The following is a 19,028-nucleotide window of genomic DNA, read 5'->3' as shown; positions in this document are numbered from 1 at the left end:
AAGAATGTGGCTCTTATTGGAACCCACTTCGACCTCATATGTGATCAGATGCGTTTATCCTAACAGCAACCATTAGTTTGGTCAGATGCTGCTGAGAAAACCTTGATCCATCAACCCTCATTTATGGCTCCAATAATGGCTAAATTCCTGATTTTGTAGTCCTTAATCATTCTCGGGGGTGAGTTGTGCAGGATTTAAAATCCCCTGGGGACTCCCGGACTGTGGGTCACTGAAGTCCATGATCATGCGGGCCAACTTCTCCCCTAGTATTTCATCGAATAATTTCCACCCTTTTTGTTTCTTCTTTCTTGAAATTGATTTTGTTTTCAGGGAATAAGAACAGAAGGAAGCAGAAATGCAGCCATTTTTTGAAAAAATACAAACAAGAGGGGTGGAAATATCATTTTCTGCATAAGATAATCCTAATCCTCCAGTATATTTGATGTAAAATAGATGGCCCAGAGAGCTTACATAAATTACACGAATCGAAGGAGGATTAAGATCATCAGAGAAGATTTTTTGGGCACACCTTATCTACCAGAAAATGGACCCCACTGAACTTTTTGGAGGCGGGTGTATTTCAACAGAAAGACAAGCCTTATATCATATAAAGTCCCCACATAGGGTTAAAAGGATACAATGTTCCTGAAAAATAACAATAAAAATGGCAAATATGCTTGCAATCCTCAGTTTGTCTAAATAGCCCTATATTTGTTTAAGAGCTTTCATTTTACAATGCAATGAACACAAGAACTAACTGTGGAGCAAAATCACTCCACTCTAAATGGTTTAAAATCACAGCTTCATGTTAACAAATCCTCCCCTGAAAGAACCATACAGAGGCAGTGAATTCCTGAAGCTGAAAATATCCTTGATTTGAACAGATTGAGGTTGGTTAATTTCAGATTTCGCTGCTTTGAATTCAGCAGAATGTAGCCCCCCATAGACTTGTAGGCTGAGCGTCTTTCTTTGAGGTGCGCCTACTTTGATATTGTCATTGAAGAAGTCTATCAATTCCTGTTGAGTAAGCTCCCTTAGCGCCGCAACCTGTTCCATTATTGTCAATGAGCTACGAGTTTTATATAAAAAATTGAAGCAAAATTACATATAATTCCCATGATCATCCTTCTTGAAAGGAAAATCAAAATATTCATTTGCATCAATGTATCTGAGAAAGATCCATACCTCAGATTCTCTCCTATCAAACTTAAGGGTACCATCGGAAATTTCACGCCAGAAAAATGAAGATTCCTCCCCTAAATTCTTGTGCTTCTCGAGTTTCATATCAATAAGCGCGTTCACATTGCTCTGTGGGCCATAATCAATTTAGTAGTTAGAACATTTCAGAGCAACAAAAGATAGATTTCAGGTTTTCAGCATTTAAAGCAATTACCATGTACTCTTCATGGGTCATTTCATAAAGTTTACTTTCAAACACCTTAAGAAATGCCTCTACTCTCAAATCAAGTTGTGCTGGATCCTGTCAAGTGCAATCCAAATATTGTATTAGAGAAATGGAATTGAAACATATGTAAAGAAAAGCATAATTCTAGGTACCTTTACTGTGGATTGGATAATAAATTGCACTCCTCGAATTCCTGAATCATTCCTGCATTTGGGCAGTTTTGAAACTTATCACAAAGGGTGAAATCATTATGTGATAAATTTGAGTAAAGAAACTTCTGCGCACCTCTGCATAAGCACAGTAATGTACCCAAGTTGCTCAACTGATCGAAGCTGATGGAAAGCTGGTTGCTTTGCAATAAGAGCAAAGAGCTGAAGTTTCACGTTCAATCTAAAATCATCTTGATGAACCTTGAAAGATTTCAACAAACATATATCAGCACCTATGTCACAAATATTGTTCTCGGGAATTTCTCGGCAAGGGAAAATCTCAGGATATATTAATTTTTTTTAAGGTTTTAAAGCAGCTGTGAGGCCAGTCATGCTGTACGGCTTAGAATGTTGGGCCACCAAGAAGCAGCATGTGCATAAGATGAGTGTAGCGGAGATGCGAATGCTTAGATGGATGTGCGGCCACACAAGGTTAGATAGAATTAAAAATGAAGACAGACGTAAAAACGTGGGTGTGGCACCAATTGAGGAGAAGATGAGAGAGCACCACTTAAGATGGTTTGGACATATACAACGTTGGCCTTTGGATGCTCCGGTGAGAAGAGACGACTAGTGCCAAATTGATGGAGTAAAAAGAGGTATGGGCAGATCGAAAACAACTTGAGTAGAAACAGTGAGGAAAGACATGATAGCTAGGAACATAACAAAGAACATGACCTTGGATAGGATAGAATGGAAGAAAATGATCCAGGTAGAAGAACCCAACTAGAGCCAGGATTAGAGCCGGGTAGATTCCTTCTTCATGAAATTTTGCTAAAGGATTCATTTAGCACACCCCAACTAGTTTGGGACAAAGGCTTTGTTGAGTTGAGTTGAGTTGAGTTAAAGCATTTCTCAAGAATTTATTAAAAAAATATTATTAATTCATCAATTTCACATTTTATTTGACATGTGTGCACACTATTGAAATATTCAAGATTTTAAAGTTGAAATTGTGTCATGGAGGTCATCAATTTAATGGAACTTTTCAATTAAACCCTGAATTTTGTGACTATAATTCATACCATAATCGGGCATCATATTATCTTACAGACTGAAAGTACACTAAAAAATTGGTTAACCCTGATGTAGTCATTTTCTCTTCCAGATATGTTATGAAAGATTTAAAAAATTATCTACGGAGTAACTTACTTGAATATAGTGGACTAGAGCAGAATTATCATCATTCTGATTTAAGCACTCGACAGGATAAAAATAATGCATGCCTCTTTCAAGTTTAACAATTCTATTTGTCAAATGCTGAGATGGGAATAAAGGCTTGCATGTGGGTTGGGGCCCATTAATAAAAACACCTTCAATGTGCTCAACCATCGACTCTGCCTCCTCTGGTTTTATGTTTCCTGGAAAATAATTTTAGCGTTACAACAAAAATGAAGGCAAATCATTAGATTTCACAATATATTAATATAAACCAGTCAGATTGTTGTGAACCTGCCACATAAAACTCTAAGAAAGCCTGCGAGAGTAGGCGAGGTGAAAATTTTGCAAGATCATCAGCTTCAAGATGAGGAAGAACTTCAAGTTGTTCACTCCAAGGCCATGAGTGATCCTCAAGTATTAATGAGCAATAGTACATAGCTTGCTGATATGGTTGTTGAAACTTGAAATTTTGGTAGTCCTTTGTTAGTGTTTCCTGATTTATAAACATTAAAAAATCTCAGTTACAAAACTTCTACAAACTCAATTTGCAAAATACTAAAAAGTCTTCAAAGCCAGTGATTATGACTTCCATTTTCTGGTTGGTGAGAATTATGATCAATCTATTGTGGTACTAATCAAGGATAGCAATTCAAATAAATAGCAAAAGAAAAATTATCATGCAGTGAACTGAGAACAAAGTGTTTTTTTCCTTTGAGAAAATAGATGAGGTAATTCAAAGCAACAAGCTTATTAAGTTGCACGGATCAGGTGTCTAACACCATAGCATAATTATGCCACTTTGATAGAACAGCCCAATAGATGAGGTTATTCATAGCAACAAGCTTATTAAGTTGCATGGATCAGGTGTCTAACACCATAGCATAATTATGCCACTTTGATAGAACAACCCACACAAAATCTCCAACTTCAAAAGTAGCTTTCTACAATGCACCACCTGATCATGAAGGGACTTGATGTGGTATAATAGAGCAGCCACCTCATGAATAATGACAAAATCTGTTGAAAAGTGAGCCTATGTGGCTGCTCTCTCATGCGACAGATATTCTGTGAAATGCCTTTTGCAATGGACCCTAGCAAATCCCTCCCACCCACCCGCATAAAGGATATGTGTTAACCAGACATTAGTGTTTTTCTTTTCTGAAGCGGGGGTGGTGATCTTTTGCTTAAAGTTCTTTTCCTCTGACTTTACTGGAAGCTTTCATTCCGATTCATATGGAAAGGACAACAATACGACTACAAAATTTTGAACCATTCTAAGAAGCAAGACAGCCCAATTAATTACCTTGATCACAGAAAACCTGTCAGCTTTTACTTCAAATTCCACAATTTTTCCAATTATTGTTTCCAATAGAATACTCATTTTGTGGCTGTAGCCAACCACAGTAACCTATATGAAGAAAAGCAATAGGTTAGTACACATACAAAATTAATGAAGCAAATAACAAGTAGAAATTTGCACATAAATCAACAATGCCAGAAACAGATACTGTTTGTCCACAAATCTGCCCATTTTTTCCCTCCACAAATGGAAGGGTTAGGATGATCCAATGAAGCTGATTTTTGGTACACACCCCATCCATGATGGGGCCTTCCAATTGAATGCTTAGGATCACCCCCAAAATGTGGGCCCCCTATGGTTTGTGAGCTCTGCTCAGATAAGCTTATCTAAGCAACTGCTCACAAACCATTTCCTCATAAAAATATTCTTATATTTATAGTTAAATTCATATAAATTAGTTAGCAGTTCACATTATCTTTGGAATTGTGCTACTAAAATACAAAACAAATCATATCATGACAAGAAAACAATCAAATCATCTTTTTCTATCATTTTCTATGTGAAACTTTCACTAAAGATTCAGGAATCCATTGAAGCAGATTCACTAATCATTCAAGCTCTCATACCAAGAGTGTGGACGTGTGGACCGAGAGATGTATTCCTCCTTAAGTGGAAGAATCTATCTTATAGTTATAGGATCCTAATCAAGTAGTTATTTTTTACCATTAAAAATAATCAAGTAGTTAATTTACAATTAGTGCTGGCAACAATTCTTAACGTGATTTCAAAATTCAGGCAAACAAAATGTTACTCGGAAAACACAGCATCTAAAATATATAATATCATTTAGATGGAGACCAAAAATGCTGTTTTTTTATACCAAAAAAAAATGAAAACCCATGGTTCTCTTGTTTAAACACGAGATACACCACGGCTCTCTGGCACAGCCTCGTAAAGTTGGAAATGCATGATGCTTTATTTATATTTTGGGGCAAAATCATATGTCTAAACCATGCATTCAATATAATGCATGCAAATTGGACTTCTTTACATTTGCATTCACAATCATATTTAGTGATCAAAAGTAAATCTTATTTTGCTTCCTTCCCATAGTTCTTATTAAATAACATAATGCATAATATCTATCTATATAGCATTTAAAGAAAAGCAAAATGCATAACCTGAAATCCGGCTTCAGTAGTATTTATCCCATAATAAAGACCAGCAACTTGAGCATCGTAAGCTGAAAGTTTGACACGATAACGTTAGCTCTTCATTTCAAGGATTATATGAGTCGTTTATGAGAAAATAATGAATATAAGTAATGCTAAAAAAATAAGCTTACTGCTAATCAGCCCGTGCAAGAAACATGTTAACCTACTTTAGACACTGGAAATAAATATTTATACAAGGTAAAACTTGCTAAGAGCAAAACTCATGAAACACACAAAGTTCGTTGGGACGCGAAAAAAGAAAACTGTAGGGAGAATTCCAATCTTCCTCACTCTGATCACAGGACCCCTAAAAATATACAATTAAAAAAGTTATTGATGAAAGACTAACATTTTAGAAATAATACACAAGTCGCATGGATTGAATATAGTGCATACACAAGCTCTAGAGTGTTACTTCATTAATGGCAGTACTGTAATTTATGTAACTTGTATCATCAAGGATGTCGCATCACTCCCATCAAACAAAAAGACTGCGGATGTTTTATAAAATAAATTGGGATTCCATTGGTACATTTTTTTTTTTTTTACCTTTGGATGAATTATTAAGCTTCATCTCTTGTTTGATGATCTATTTGATCAGCTCTTAGAAGCATGGCTGCTATAGAGAACAGGGGTTTGAAGAGTCATTGGCAGCTATGTACATGTTCAACTAGGAGCATTGTAGATGGGTTGAGGTTCTTGCAGTTTTCCACTACACTCAACAACAACCAAGGTTTTAAATTTTGGTTTTGGTCAGCATGGAAATAGAAACACTTCGGCTTCGGAGGAAACCTTGTGAAATCACGGAAACGTATGGAAACATACAAATGATGAAATTTTATGATGAAACTTTAGGAAATGCTAGACTAAGCACAAATACATACTTAGAAACCATCACATAAGCAAGAAATTCGTCTGTAATGGCATAATCACATCGAACACCTAGTGACATGTGTTGTCACACATGTCTGGAACAATAAAGTCAATAAAAAAGTACAATTTAATGAAGTATAAGAAAGTATAATGACCAGTCTCCCCTGTAAGGACCCCAACTCTATGTCAGTACTACATAGAGTTATAAGCTATTATTGGTCTCATGCCGATCAGACATCCCATGCATTCTATGGTTACTTTGCTAAGCAATTCAATGATTGCCTACCAAATATCATTCTCTACATTAATGAAATGAAATGCAAATCATAACATCTTACCATTTTTGTGTTGTCCGACCATTATTTTCAAATTTAAGGAATTTCGGTTGAAATTTCAGGGAAATAATGATGTGGAAGGAATTCATGTAGATTTCATTTCGTTGGGGATGGGAATGAAAACATTTCGGCCGTTTTGGGAAAATTTCGGGGAAATTTAAAACCATGAAAAGAACAAGGTGGCAGCCAAGGTTATAGTTTTCGGTTTTAGTACGTATTAGATCATGACGAAAATGAAAAAATCTCAGTTTCATATGGATATCTTGGTGGAAACCATTTAGAATCACAAAAACTAATGAAAACATATGAAAATGGACATTTAAGATGAAGTTTCAGGAAGTGCTACAATAAGCACAAATACACTCAAAATCATCACATAAGAAAAAAAACTATCCGTAATGGTTTAACAACATCAAACACATACTGACATACGCCGCCGTGCATGTCTGATAATTCAGTAGCTACCACATTTCACATGTAATTTATATAAATTTTATACATAATGCATACACTATATTTCACATGCAATTTGTTGGTGTGTGTATATGCCTATGGGCATATTGGTCTTTTGTACATCTCTTATTATATAAATACATAAGTGATGGGAGATGCCCTAACTCACTTCTCCTCATCTCAATCTCTTCTAACATGGTATCAGAGCCTTAGGGTTTCTGATCCTCTCTTCTCCATCAACCCTAACCTCCATCTTCTCCATCCCTCCCACCCCGCCCTCTTCCTTTCCCTTCCCTTCTCCTCCTCCTCCCACTGCCCTTCTTCCCTTTCCCCTCCATTCCCTGCTACAATACTGCTACGGTAACCCGCTACAGTACCAAAGAGAAAAGAAAAAAAACCCATTTCTATGCCATAGAAATCTCCCCCCCCCCCCCCCCCCATTTCTATACCCTAGAAATCTCATCCCCCCCGCATGAAATTCCCCTCTACCCAACCCCACTCTCACACCATTCCCCTCTACCCCACCCCACCAACTGTGAATTCCCTGACCCCCCCTTTTTTTCTTGACCTAGATTTGTCATCTTTCTGTCCCCTCTCTTCTCCCATGGCTTAAACTACTACGCTATTCTCTTTCTTCTTATTCTTTGCGGCTCCTATCTCATTTCTCTCTATCACGTTTCTTCTTCATGACATCAAGGGTTTCTCGCATGCCCTATTTCTCATTAGTCTCCCTCAGGAGCCACCATCTCCTTTATTGACTTCTCTTTTTTTATTTCCTCCCAGCATATTTACTTTTTCGTCTGTCAATTTCCTACCTTCGCCTATTTACTTATGGATAGCCCAGTCATTGAGGATCCCACTCGCATACAGCCCTCTGGGACTACTATTTCTTCGACTCACCCATCATCTTCATCCTACATTCCCTCGTCTTCTTCGATGGATGGCTTTTTTCCTCCTATAACCACAGTGCGGCTTGATGGATCCAATTACATGAGTTGGAAAGTGGCTGTGGAAACATATCTGATTGCCAGGGGGAAGATCTCTATTCTTCGTCGTGACCCCCCTCCTTCTACTGATCCCACTTATGAGAAGTGGGAATAGGATGATGCCCTTATTCGTACCCTTCTCTGGCAGAGTATGTCTCCTGAGATTGCCGGGACCATGATTCACCTTCCCACTTCTCGCCAGGTTTGGGATCATACTGCTACTACTTTCTCCGGGAAAGGGCAACGACGAAGGTGCATGTACTCAGGGCCCAAAGTTTCAAGGAACTGAACGACTCGTATCTGATCATGTTGCTGAGCGGCCTCAATCAAAACAGTGGTAAGAGGCATAAGAACATCTAACTGTTGCCAATGTGAAACAAACTGATTGTAGTAAGTCGAGGGAGGAGTGTCGCCGCAACGGAAATTCATCCACTTAGAATAGGTGGAGCAGATCAGATTTTTGGGTCTGGCATGATGCCCTCTCTTCAGGAGGTTTACTTACGTGCCCAGCAGTGTACTGAGTGACTCTGTTTTGGCTCCTTCCGCCGATATTAGTGCTACTGCTGCCTACGGTGTAGGTGATCGTGCTACACGTGGTGGAGGCACCTTTGGCCGTGGCCGTGGTCGTGGTGGCGGCCGTGATATTCCTACAAGCCGTGACGGCCGCCCATGCCCATATTGCTCGCATTGTCGTCGTGACGGCCATTATATGGAGACTTGCTATGTACTACACCCTGAGCTCCGTCCTTCCTCTGAGACTCGTTTTGGCCGTACCGCACATCTTGCTGCACCGGATGCTTCCGAGACCTCCTCTGCTTCCGTTCCACCCGGCACTGGCCCACAAGGTGATGGGGTCCTTATGTCTCATGCCGACTTTGATGCGTTACAGCGTCTCAGGTCTACCAGCCACCCACAGACTGCGACTTTTGCTCAGCCAGGTAGCTCCCCTGCATCCTTTCTTACTAGCTCCAACTCCTGGATCATTGATTCTAGAGCCTCCAACCACATGACAAGTACTTCTTCTTCCCTGAGTTCATTTCGTCCCCTGGTTAATCAGTCCATCACACTTGCTGATGGGAGTTCCACTCCTATCTCTAGTGTTGGTGATACTTCTCCTCGTCTTGGTCTCACATTATCCTTTGTTCTCTGTGTGCCAAAGTCCCCTTTTAGTTTGCTCTCAGTTAGTCAGATTACTAAAAATCTCAACTGCTCTGTCTCATTTTATCCTTCTTATTGCTTATTTCAGGATCTCTTGACTGGGAGAACGACTGGCTCAGGCCGTGAGATTGATGGGTTGTACCGTCTGGACTGTAGCCCTCCTCGTACGATTTTACACAGCTCCAGCGAACGCATATCCGTGGCACAGCCGTCTTGGACATCCCAACCTTGATCGCTTACGACGAACATCTATTGTTCCTTCTCTGTTGAACCTTTTTCGTGCGAGGCCTGTGAACTTGGGACATCATAGGGTGTCATTCCAGTCTAGGCCTGTTAATCGGGCTTCACACCCTTTTGATTTAGTGCATTCCGATGTGTCGGGTCCCTCGCGGACACCCTGTGTTTGGACATCGTTATTTTGTCGTTTTTATTGATGATTATTCACGTATGTATTGGCTTTATTTATTGAAAGATAGTTCAGAAGTGTTCTCTGTTTTTCGAACTTTTCATTCAGAAGTTACTAATCAATTTAATTGCACTCTTAAATGTCTTCGCACTGATAATGCTAGGGAATACTTCTCGAAATCAAATGGTTTTGAGGAATTCCTTTCCACTCGTAGTATCCTGCACCAATCTTCATGTGGTCACACAGGGACGGATTCAGGAAATTGCATCCGGGGGGGGCGAACAAAGATTGTTATATAATAATTAATAAATCTTTATAAAGTATTAAAAAGTAAAAGATAACACAAACAATAAATTTAACTGATTTCAATTAAAAAAATCAATTACAACTATTTTTTCAAGCCTAAGGAAAGTTTGCTCAACTCTCCTCGGCGAGTTTTCATGTTTTGAGAAGTTTAAATCCAATAAACCAATTCATTACTAAAAAATCAGAGAGAGAGAGAGAGAGAGAGAATTTTAAAGTTATTCACACTCTGATAGTTAAAAAAAGATTGAAACGAGGATGGAAAGGTTGAGAGATAAAGAGAGAAAGATTGAGAAACAGAAGGATATAAACATACCTCCGCAGTTGAATATCCGAACATGGAATAAACAATAACCCCAAAAATCGTCTCGAGATTGAAGATGGGAGAATGAAACCCTAATCGAAGTTCTTTCTCGAAATTAAGGGTTTTGCGCAAATAAAAAGGGGAGAATTCGTTTTTAAGTAAAACACGTTTTTAGTTTTGAAAAAAAAGGGCAAGTGATAAATTAGAATTCGTTTTTAAGTAAAACACGTTTTCAGTTTTGCACAAAAAAAGGCAAGTGATAAATTAGCCCCCTGTTTTTACTTAGAACAGCCCTCTCTAGTGAATTTATGACTACTCTTTTACACTGTATGGGGCTGTCCCGTGTAAAAAAGGAGTGGATGTATCACACGCCAACAAAAAAGGCATGAATCGGTTTTTGTAAAAAGCAAAGATACGATTTAGCAAAAAGTTGAAAGGGGCAACTTCCCCATTCATTGCAAAATCATAGGGTGTTTTAGGAATTTAAACTAATATGAGAAAAAAAAATTCATATTTTTTAGGGGGGCATTCGCCCCCCCTTGCCCCCCTGAATCCATCCATGTGCTCACACATCTCAACATAACGGTGTTGCTGAAAGGAAAATGGGATCATTATTGGATGGAGCTCGCACTCTTCTATTCCAGATGCGAGTTCCCAAGTCGTATTGGGGTGATGCAGTTCTGACTGCTAACTATCTGGCCAATAGACTTCCTTCTTCTGTTTTAGGTGGGTCTTCCCATTTCTCCATTTTGCGTCCTCATCATGAGCCATTTCCTCTCCCTCCTCGGGTATTCGGGTGTGTCTGCTTTGCCCATAACCTTGGGCCTGGCTTGGATAAATTAGATCCTAGATCTGAACGATGCCTTTTCCTGGGTTACTCACGAACCTAGAAGGGTTATCGTTGTTATAGCCCTCGGTTACGCCGTTCCTATGTCTCTGCAGATGTCACATTCTTCGAGACTAAGCTCTTCTTTCAGAGCCCTCCAGATACGATGCCTCTCTCCCGTTCTTCAGATCTACCTTTACCGATTCCTGTTCTTCCTGCGGTGGACCGTCCCTCTTCCTCGTCTTTATCAACTTCACCTACCGTGTCTCCTGTTCCCGAGACCTCTATTCCATTACCAGTACCTCCTCGGCCCCCAGCTCCAGTTGTTCAGAAGACCTATCAGCGGCGTCATAACAAGGCCACTCATCCATCTCTGGCAGCGCCATCGCCAGCCCATCAGGAGCTCCTTCCTTCCACGTTTGAGGTACCTATCGACTCTCCTATTGCATCCCGCACTCGTTCTCACACTACAGCTCATCCTATTTCTTCTGTCTTTCATATGATGCTCTCACGCCTCATTTCCGCAGTTTTGTGTCTTCTCTCTCTTCTGTTTCTTTGCCAGAGTCCTTGGCTGCAGCATTGATCACCCGGGGTGGCGCTCTGCTATGGACCTTGAGATGGCTGCCCTTCAAGCCAATCAAACATGGGATCTCGTTCCTCTACCTCCTAGTGCACGCCCTGTTGGATGTCGTTGGGCATATACGGTCAAATATTTGCCCGATGGATCTGTTGAGTGCTTTAAGGCACGCTTGTTGTGAGACATTTTCTCCTGTAGCGAAGATTCCACAGAGGAAATATGTCTTAGATTTACTTGAGGAGGCAAGTTTTCTTGGAGTGAAATCGGCTTCCGTTCCCATGGATCTAAATGTGAGGTTAATACCTGAAGAAGGGGATATGTTAGATGACCCAGGCAGATACAGGAGGATGGTTGGTAAACTTATCTACCTTACTGTCACGCGCCCAGATATCTCCTTCGTTGTTGGTGCAGTCAACCAATATATGAGTTCGCCTCGTACTTCACATTGGGCAGCAGTTCTTCAGATTCTTCGTTACTTAGAGTGCTCCAGTTAGAGGGTTGTTCTTCAAGAAACATAGACATCATAAAATTGAAGGTTACACAAATGCAGATTGGGCAGGGTTTTCAACTTATAGGAGATCTACCATAAGTTACTGCACATTTGTAGGAGGTAACCTTGTGTCATGGCGGAGTAAGAAACATGATGTTATCTCCAAATCTAGTTCAGAGGCAGAATATAGAGCTATGGCACACACAGGTGGAGAGCTCATTTGGTTACGCTCTCTCTTGTCAGAAATTGGCTTCTCCCCATTATCTCCTTCTCAATAATAGCTGTGTAATTGTGTAAGTGTGATCAACTTTCCTGCAAAGTTTAGTCCCTCTGAACGATAATCAAGGCCAAAGATGGCTCGCCGGAGGTTGTGGCTAATCTCCGTACACTGATCCGTCGGAAAAAAACGTGAGTTAAAATAATTGGTGAAGATAGAGATCAAAAGTGGGAAATCTCCGCCACCGGGTGTTGGAATGTATATATCATACATTCCTAGCTTGTTACAAATATCACTCAATTTAGCTTTGCTTAACGACTTTGTAAACATATCAGCCAACTAATCCACTGAAGTAGTAAACTCAGTCCTTATTTCCCCTTTCTGAATTCTTTGACAGATAAAATGAAAGTCTACCTCAATGTGTTTGGCGCGCTCATGGAAAACTGGATTGCTAGCAATGTGTATCGCAGCCTTGTTATCACAATACAACTGCGAAGGAGAGGATGGACCAAAACCAATCTCAGATAGAAGTGAGCGCAACCAAATGAGTTCAGTACTTGTATGTGCCATTGCTTTGTACTATGCTTCTGCAATAGACTTGGCTATGACATCTTGCTTCTTGCTTCTCCACGACACCAGGTTACCTCCTACAAAGGTACAATACCCAGTGGTTGACCTACTATCTGCAGGAGATCCAGCCCAATCTGCATCAAAGAAACCTTCAATTTTCATATGACCATGCCTTTTAAACAACAGACCCTTTCCTGGAGTGCCTTTCAGGTACTTGAGAATTTGGACTATTGCAGCCCAGTGAGTGAGAGGTACGTGGAGAGCTCATGTATTCACTGACCCCCCCCCCCCCCCCCCCTAAAGAATATGATATGTCTAGCTGAGTAACTGTAAGATATATGAGCTTACCCACCAATTTTCTATATCTACCAGGGTCCTCCGACAAGTCACCTTATGGAACAAGCTTCACATTAAGATTCATGGGTACAGATGCTGGCTTGGCCCCAAGGTTGCCTATCTCTTCCAGTAAATCCAAAACATACTTCTTTGTGATAGAGAAAGCCCTTTAGAAGAGCCTGCTACCTCTATTCCAAGGAAGTACCTGAGACAACCCAAATCCTTAGTGGAAAATTCTTTCTGTAAGGTCTTCAATTGTTGTATCCCTCCTGAATTACTACCTGTGATGATGATGTCATCGACATACACGATCAACAAAATGCAACCAGCTGAGGAGTGATTACTAAACACTGAGTGGTCCACTGCACATTGTTTCATGCCAAAGCGCATGACTGCCTCACTGAACCTCCCAAACCATGCGCGCGGAAACTGCTTGAGGCCATAGAGTGATTTCTGTAGGCGACACGCAGAGGAAGACCTCCCCTTGAGCAACATACGCTGGAGGTTGCTCCATATACACCTCCTCAGTGAGATCGCCATGAAGAAAGGCATTCTTCACATCTAACTAGGGTTGTAACTTGGGTCGGGTTCTACCCGACCCTAAAAAACCCTAGGTCGGGTTCAAAAACCTTGGGTCTCGGGTTGGGTAGGGTTTCAATTTGAAAAACCCAACAAAATCTCGGGTCGGTCTGGGTTTAAAGGTAAAAAACCCGACCCGATCTCAAACCCGAAATTAATTCAATAAGTTTATAAGTTTTACGGAAAATTCCAACTTTTCAGGATTTATTTCCGAAACTTACGAACTCCTCCCATCACAATCTTGTTCTCTCCTCCACCCTCTCTCCTATCTCACTGTATTTCTCAATTTCTCTTTTCTCCTCACCTTCACAATCTCTGTCGAGAGAGATTTCATGGATCAAAATGATTTACATCTGGAAATCAGTCTCTTCCCCACCCAATCATCTTCTTCTAGGGTTAGGGTTTGGGTTCGAGCATAGCAGATTTGTCACCAGCCCCCAGAAATCAATAGCTTTGTTCTCCTCTTCGATCTGCAATGTCAGCAAATAGCATCTTGTCAAAGCTCTTGGCTTCGTAGAATCCAATATTTTTATGGGGTTTCTCTGCTGAATATTGAAGAGGAGCACCCCATCTTTGCTTGAAGCTCTTGGCTCTATTTCCTTTGTGGAACTTTTGGTTGCAATCTCGTCACCGTTTCATATATTTCTGTTTCAAGGTTTGTAGGTTTTTGTCGTGAGTTCAGATTTTGTGTTTGCAGCTAATAGAAATAAAAATTAGGGATTTTGAACTTTGAACAAAGGACTCGAAATTGATAGACTCCCCATTCAAAATTCCTTCCCAGTTTTTCCGAATTGAAGAGCATAAACAAATCTTAGACAAAGGTAAATCAACAAGATCATCCCCCCTATGATATAGAAAAAACTTGAATCTTGAGTCTTGACAATGCTGAAATTACTATAGCTTCTGCAACTCTGCAGAAACAAACAGTAACAGATGATAAACGCCCTTCCCTATTTGAATAATAATAAAATCGGGTTGGCACTCGCCTGAGTCTACTCCAGATAGAACTTGGGAGTAAGAAGACCCTAGATTTTTCTTCTGACTAATTGTTTTCAAAAGATGATCAGAATTCCCAACTTGTGATTAAGATGTATTAATTCAGACCTGGATTAATAGTAAGAAGTTATTTTGAAAGCATGTTCTAATCTATGCATGAAATTTGGCTCAACCATATATTGACATATTTGACACGGGGTGTGTCTTAGTTTTTAGCTCACTACAGGTTTTGGGAGCCTTAAAGCATTTACTGTTCCACAAATGCATATAGGTTGAAATGTTGAATTGTTTCCTTCTTTTCTCTTTATTCTGATTCCATTTGGTCTTTAGCAATTTTAATAAATCAAGAGAGTTGGTTTTTAAGGGGAAGATTGAATTGAAATTCCTGTACTATTACCAAATTCTTTTTAGAAGTGAATGTATTACTGTAATTCAGCAAAAATGGGGTACCCTCCTTTCCTTCACGAGTCAGAGTCCCACATATTGTTAACCAGTTTAGAGAGCTGAGTGGCCATAGCCACTAATGAGTTTAGATCCTTCCTCTCGGTGGAACAAAATTTATTGTGCGTGCGTCGATAATGTAGAAAAACCCGACCCGACCCGAGAAACTGTCTTGGGTAGGGTCGGGTTTAGGAATCTCGGGTTTTTTAAAAAAAAACCCGACCCGACCCGCTCGACCTGAGTTACAAACTTGCAACCCTACATCTAACTGATGTAGGGCCCAACCACCATTTACAGCTGGGAAAGAAGTACTCGTGTTAACTTACCAACTTCTCCAGAAGCTTAAGCTATTGGAGAAAGGCGTTATTTATCTTTTATACTTTTAACACTCCCCCTCACGTGGGCCCACTTGGAAAACACGTGGCACATGTGGTCCCACTTTGGCCGACCATCGTATGTGGATTTTTGCTATCCGGGAGGTTTGAACTCAAGACATTGGCTCTAATACCAAGTTAACTTACAAACTTCTCCAAAAGCTTAAGCTGTTGGAGAAAGGCTTTATTTATCTTTTATACTTTTAACAACTTGAACAGATGAAATCTTAGCAACTGGAGAGAACGTCTCAATGTAGTCAACACCAAAGGTCTGAGTATACCCTTTCGCAACCAGGCGCGCCTTCAAGTGCTCAACAGTGTCATCGGGCAAGTATTTAATGGAGAACACCCATCTACAATCAACAGGGCGAGCACCAGAGGGTAAAGGAACCAGATCCCATGTCTCATTGGTGTGAAGGGCACCCATCTCCAGGTCCATAGCCTCATGCTAGCCAGAATGTGCTAGAGCCTCAGCCACAAACTGCAGTAAAGAGACAGAAGACAAAGAAGACACAAAGCTTTTGAAGGTAGTGGTGAGATTATCGTATGAGACAAAATTAGAATTAGAGTGTGCCAGGGGGGGGGGGAGGGGCGAAAGAGGGGGAGAAGGGGCAGGGTGGAGAGTGGAAGGAGCGGTGAGGGGGTGCGAGGGGGGCTGGGGTGTGGAGGAGGGGCTGAGAGAGAGAGAGAGAGAGAGAGAGAGAGGAAGATGTTTAGGGCATGTGCAGGTGGCGGCGAAGAGAAGGAGAATACAGGTGGTCTTCAATGGAGGTCCCTAGGGCACGCTAACCCTAGGGCTCCGATACCATGTTTGAGAGAAAGAGGATCCCCCCGTCACTCGTATATTTATACTAAAGAGGCATAGGTACAAAGTCTATTATGCCCTTAGGCATATTACATACTCTAACAAACATTATGTTCATAGTTTCTTGGTTTGAAGAACTCTAAATATCTTGCTTTCTTTTGAAAAATCTAGATACCAAGAAAGAGTCATTTCTTTTTTATTGAAAAATAATGAATTGATTTTTTACTGGAATCTCCATTTGTTAGTGTGATGAAACAAGACAAGAGAAACATATGTGCATAACAAGATTAGTTCTATAGTTGCCATTCAAAAAAAAAGAAAAAAAAAGAAAAAGATTAGTTCTATAGTTGAAGATAACCTAGTCAGGATTAAAACAATGACGCAAGGCAGAAGAATTAGGTCATGGACCATACATTATAGGTCTTACAAGGGTAAGCCTAAGAAATATTATATATTATCTACACGCTGCTTAGGCCCAAAAAACCTTCAACGGGCTTATTTATGCCAACTAGAATTCCCTAGGGCCATGAACTGCTAAAGGGCCCCCCCAAGGGTAAGCCTAAGAAAACTTCTATATTATCTACACGCTACTTAGGCCCAAAAAAAAACTTAATTATGCCAACTAGAATTATGTAGGGCCATGAACTGCTAAAGGGCCTCCCTTGAAGAAAACAAGGCAATGCTTAACTCGCACTGTAAAAGACACAATTGAGGAAAACAATACAAAACAAGTAACTTACAAGATAAGAATAAATAATGCATAACTTTAAAAAAAAAAGACAAATATAGTCCTTTGGCTTACCATATTCATTCAAGTAATCCATTAATAACCTTGTGAATATATCAGTAAGAACTTCAGTTTCAGGGGAGCAACTTGAATGAGGGCAACTGAAATCTATCTTGACATAAGCCTTAGGGGTGAAGAACATGGTATCTGGTTTATACCATAATCTCGAAAAGGAAGACTTCCGTCGTAGAACCGGAAATTTAGCCTGATTGAAAGAAAAATTTTAGGAGATATTTTCCAAAAAAAAATTGCTATTGAAAAATTAATGCAGTAGAAATGTAGGATATGTCATTATTTTGAATGTACCTTCTCCTGCACATCTTTAAGTGCCAAATCAGTGGGAATGAATATATTTGGCTTTGGTAGATCTAAATGTTTATCAGGAGCTGCCTCCATCCATTGCTGAAAAAAAATATTAAATTTCAATAGCTAGCCAAGTTTCTGCACATAGTGAACCCTAACTGGAATTTACCTATCAACAAGCATGAACCAAAATAGCAATGAAATAACATGTTTACACAGTAAGGCAAATAACTCTAGAACAACATTAATTTCTAAATCAATCACCACAAGGATAGCATTGACCATAAACAAACCTGTATCATAGCACCAGTTATTTTTTTAACAGAATATGCAGTTCCGTACCATGGCTCAACCATGTCTGTAGATCCTTCAAACTTCTTCGACTCCCAAAAAATTCTGTTAAATACGAAACATGTTCTAAAGTTTAAACATACTAATATTTTAGTGCAAAGTAATTGTAAGGTTGCAATGATTATGTTAGGAGATGTAAGACTTAACGGAAGCAAAGAATATAGAGATAATCAATATAAAACTGATGAAGAGTTTATTGTATCCTGTATGTGAGGCAAGCAATCCAGAAAGGGTACAGTGCTTATGCGATGACTTGACCCAGGTTTGAAGAAAGTATAAGATTGGACTTCATTTAATGACGGTCTCTTTAAATTTATAAAAGGAAAACTGGATTTCATGATTCAACTATTTTGTGCTTAGAATAGAAGTGATTTAGAAGTAAGAAACAAAGAAAAGGTAAATCTATGACTAGAACAAACTTCTAACTCTAGAAGAACAATTTAAAGACATAGGTAAGACATAGGTAAGGAGTGAACACGTGAATCTAGCAAATGAGAATCTAACCACAAAGAAACAACAAGAAAAAACACACACCTAACAATTAGCTGGGAATTGGGGCGGAAAGTGTCATCCAAAGAAAGACAAACACCACTTTCTCCTCAGGAAAGGTAAAACGACTGTACATCCAGGTTTCTCAAACCCATAAACCCTAGAAAATATCCATTCTTGTTCCCTTTTACCAACCAAACTATATAAAGCAATATAATTAATGAAAATGATATGACAAAAATTTAAGAGTTAAAACTTTAATACAATTATACTTTACATTATTTTTAGTACTAATTGTATAAACAAATCATCACACTATCTAAAATATTATCATATATACAATTAAGACGTATACTTGACCAAACATTTTTCTTCTATTTCAGTTGTTGTGAAACCATTTACGAGACCACGGGAAACTGTCACCTACGCTACCTTAGGCATTATGATTACCTTGGGGAAAAAACTTGAAAGGGCCAGCATAACTCCAAAAATCTATTGTTGCAGCACCATATAAAATGAAACATCGGTATTTCAAAAACTAAGGCCTTGTTTGTTTTAGATTATGACAACCGATTTTGGAGTCCCAACTGATTATGGTACCAAAAATTATGCTAATGTTGAGTCCAATAATAGGTTGGAGACTCAACAATTGGTTGTCATAATCTAAAATAAACAGGTACTAAGCTGTAATCAAATACTTTCTATCACAGTAGTAGCATTAAAACGTAACAAGTCAACACTGAATATGTATTCTGTAATTTTAATTTCAAAGCTGGGACC

General features: G+C 39.5%; 1 protein-coding gene across 1 annotated transcript in view; it reads right to left on the bottom strand.

Moving 5' to 3' along the window:
- Nucleotides 1-576: 576 nt before the first annotated feature.
- Nucleotides 577-19,028, bottom strand: part of LOC143845764 (Insulinase (Peptidase family M16) family protein) — a 45,239-nt gene continuing 26,787 nt past the window's right edge. The window contains exons 15-26 of the mRNA XM_077354179.1: nucleotides 17,702-17,804; nucleotides 17,412-17,507; nucleotides 17,121-17,310; nucleotides 5,257-5,318; nucleotides 4,079-4,183; nucleotides 3,067-3,268; nucleotides 2,767-2,975; nucleotides 1,691-1,815; nucleotides 1,558-1,609; nucleotides 1,394-1,480; nucleotides 1,186-1,308; nucleotides 577-1,047 (exon numbers count right to left, since the gene is read on the bottom strand). Of these exons, the coding sequence (XP_077210294.1) occupies nucleotides 796-1,047; nucleotides 1,186-1,308; nucleotides 1,394-1,480; nucleotides 1,558-1,609; nucleotides 1,691-1,815; nucleotides 2,767-2,975; nucleotides 3,067-3,268; nucleotides 4,079-4,183; nucleotides 5,257-5,318; nucleotides 17,121-17,310; nucleotides 17,412-17,507; nucleotides 17,702-17,804 (1,606 nt within the window). The 3' untranslated portion in view covers nucleotides 577-795. The remainder of the gene's footprint in view (nucleotides 1,048-1,185; nucleotides 1,309-1,393; nucleotides 1,481-1,557; nucleotides 1,610-1,690; nucleotides 1,816-2,766; nucleotides 2,976-3,066; nucleotides 3,269-4,078; nucleotides 4,184-5,256; nucleotides 5,319-17,120; nucleotides 17,311-17,411; nucleotides 17,508-17,701; nucleotides 17,805-19,028) is intronic.

Source organism: Tasmannia lanceolata, unplaced genomic scaffold (assembly GCF_043159265.1).
Source record: "Tasmannia lanceolata isolate RefF3 unplaced genomic scaffold, GAP_Taslan_0.1 ptg000015l, whole genome shotgun sequence".
Classification (NCBI taxonomy): domain Eukaryota; kingdom Viridiplantae; phylum Streptophyta; class Magnoliopsida; order Canellales; family Winteraceae; genus Tasmannia; species Tasmannia lanceolata.
Note: the sequence above shows the minus strand (reverse complement) of the source record. Positions and strands in the feature narration are given on the sequence as shown.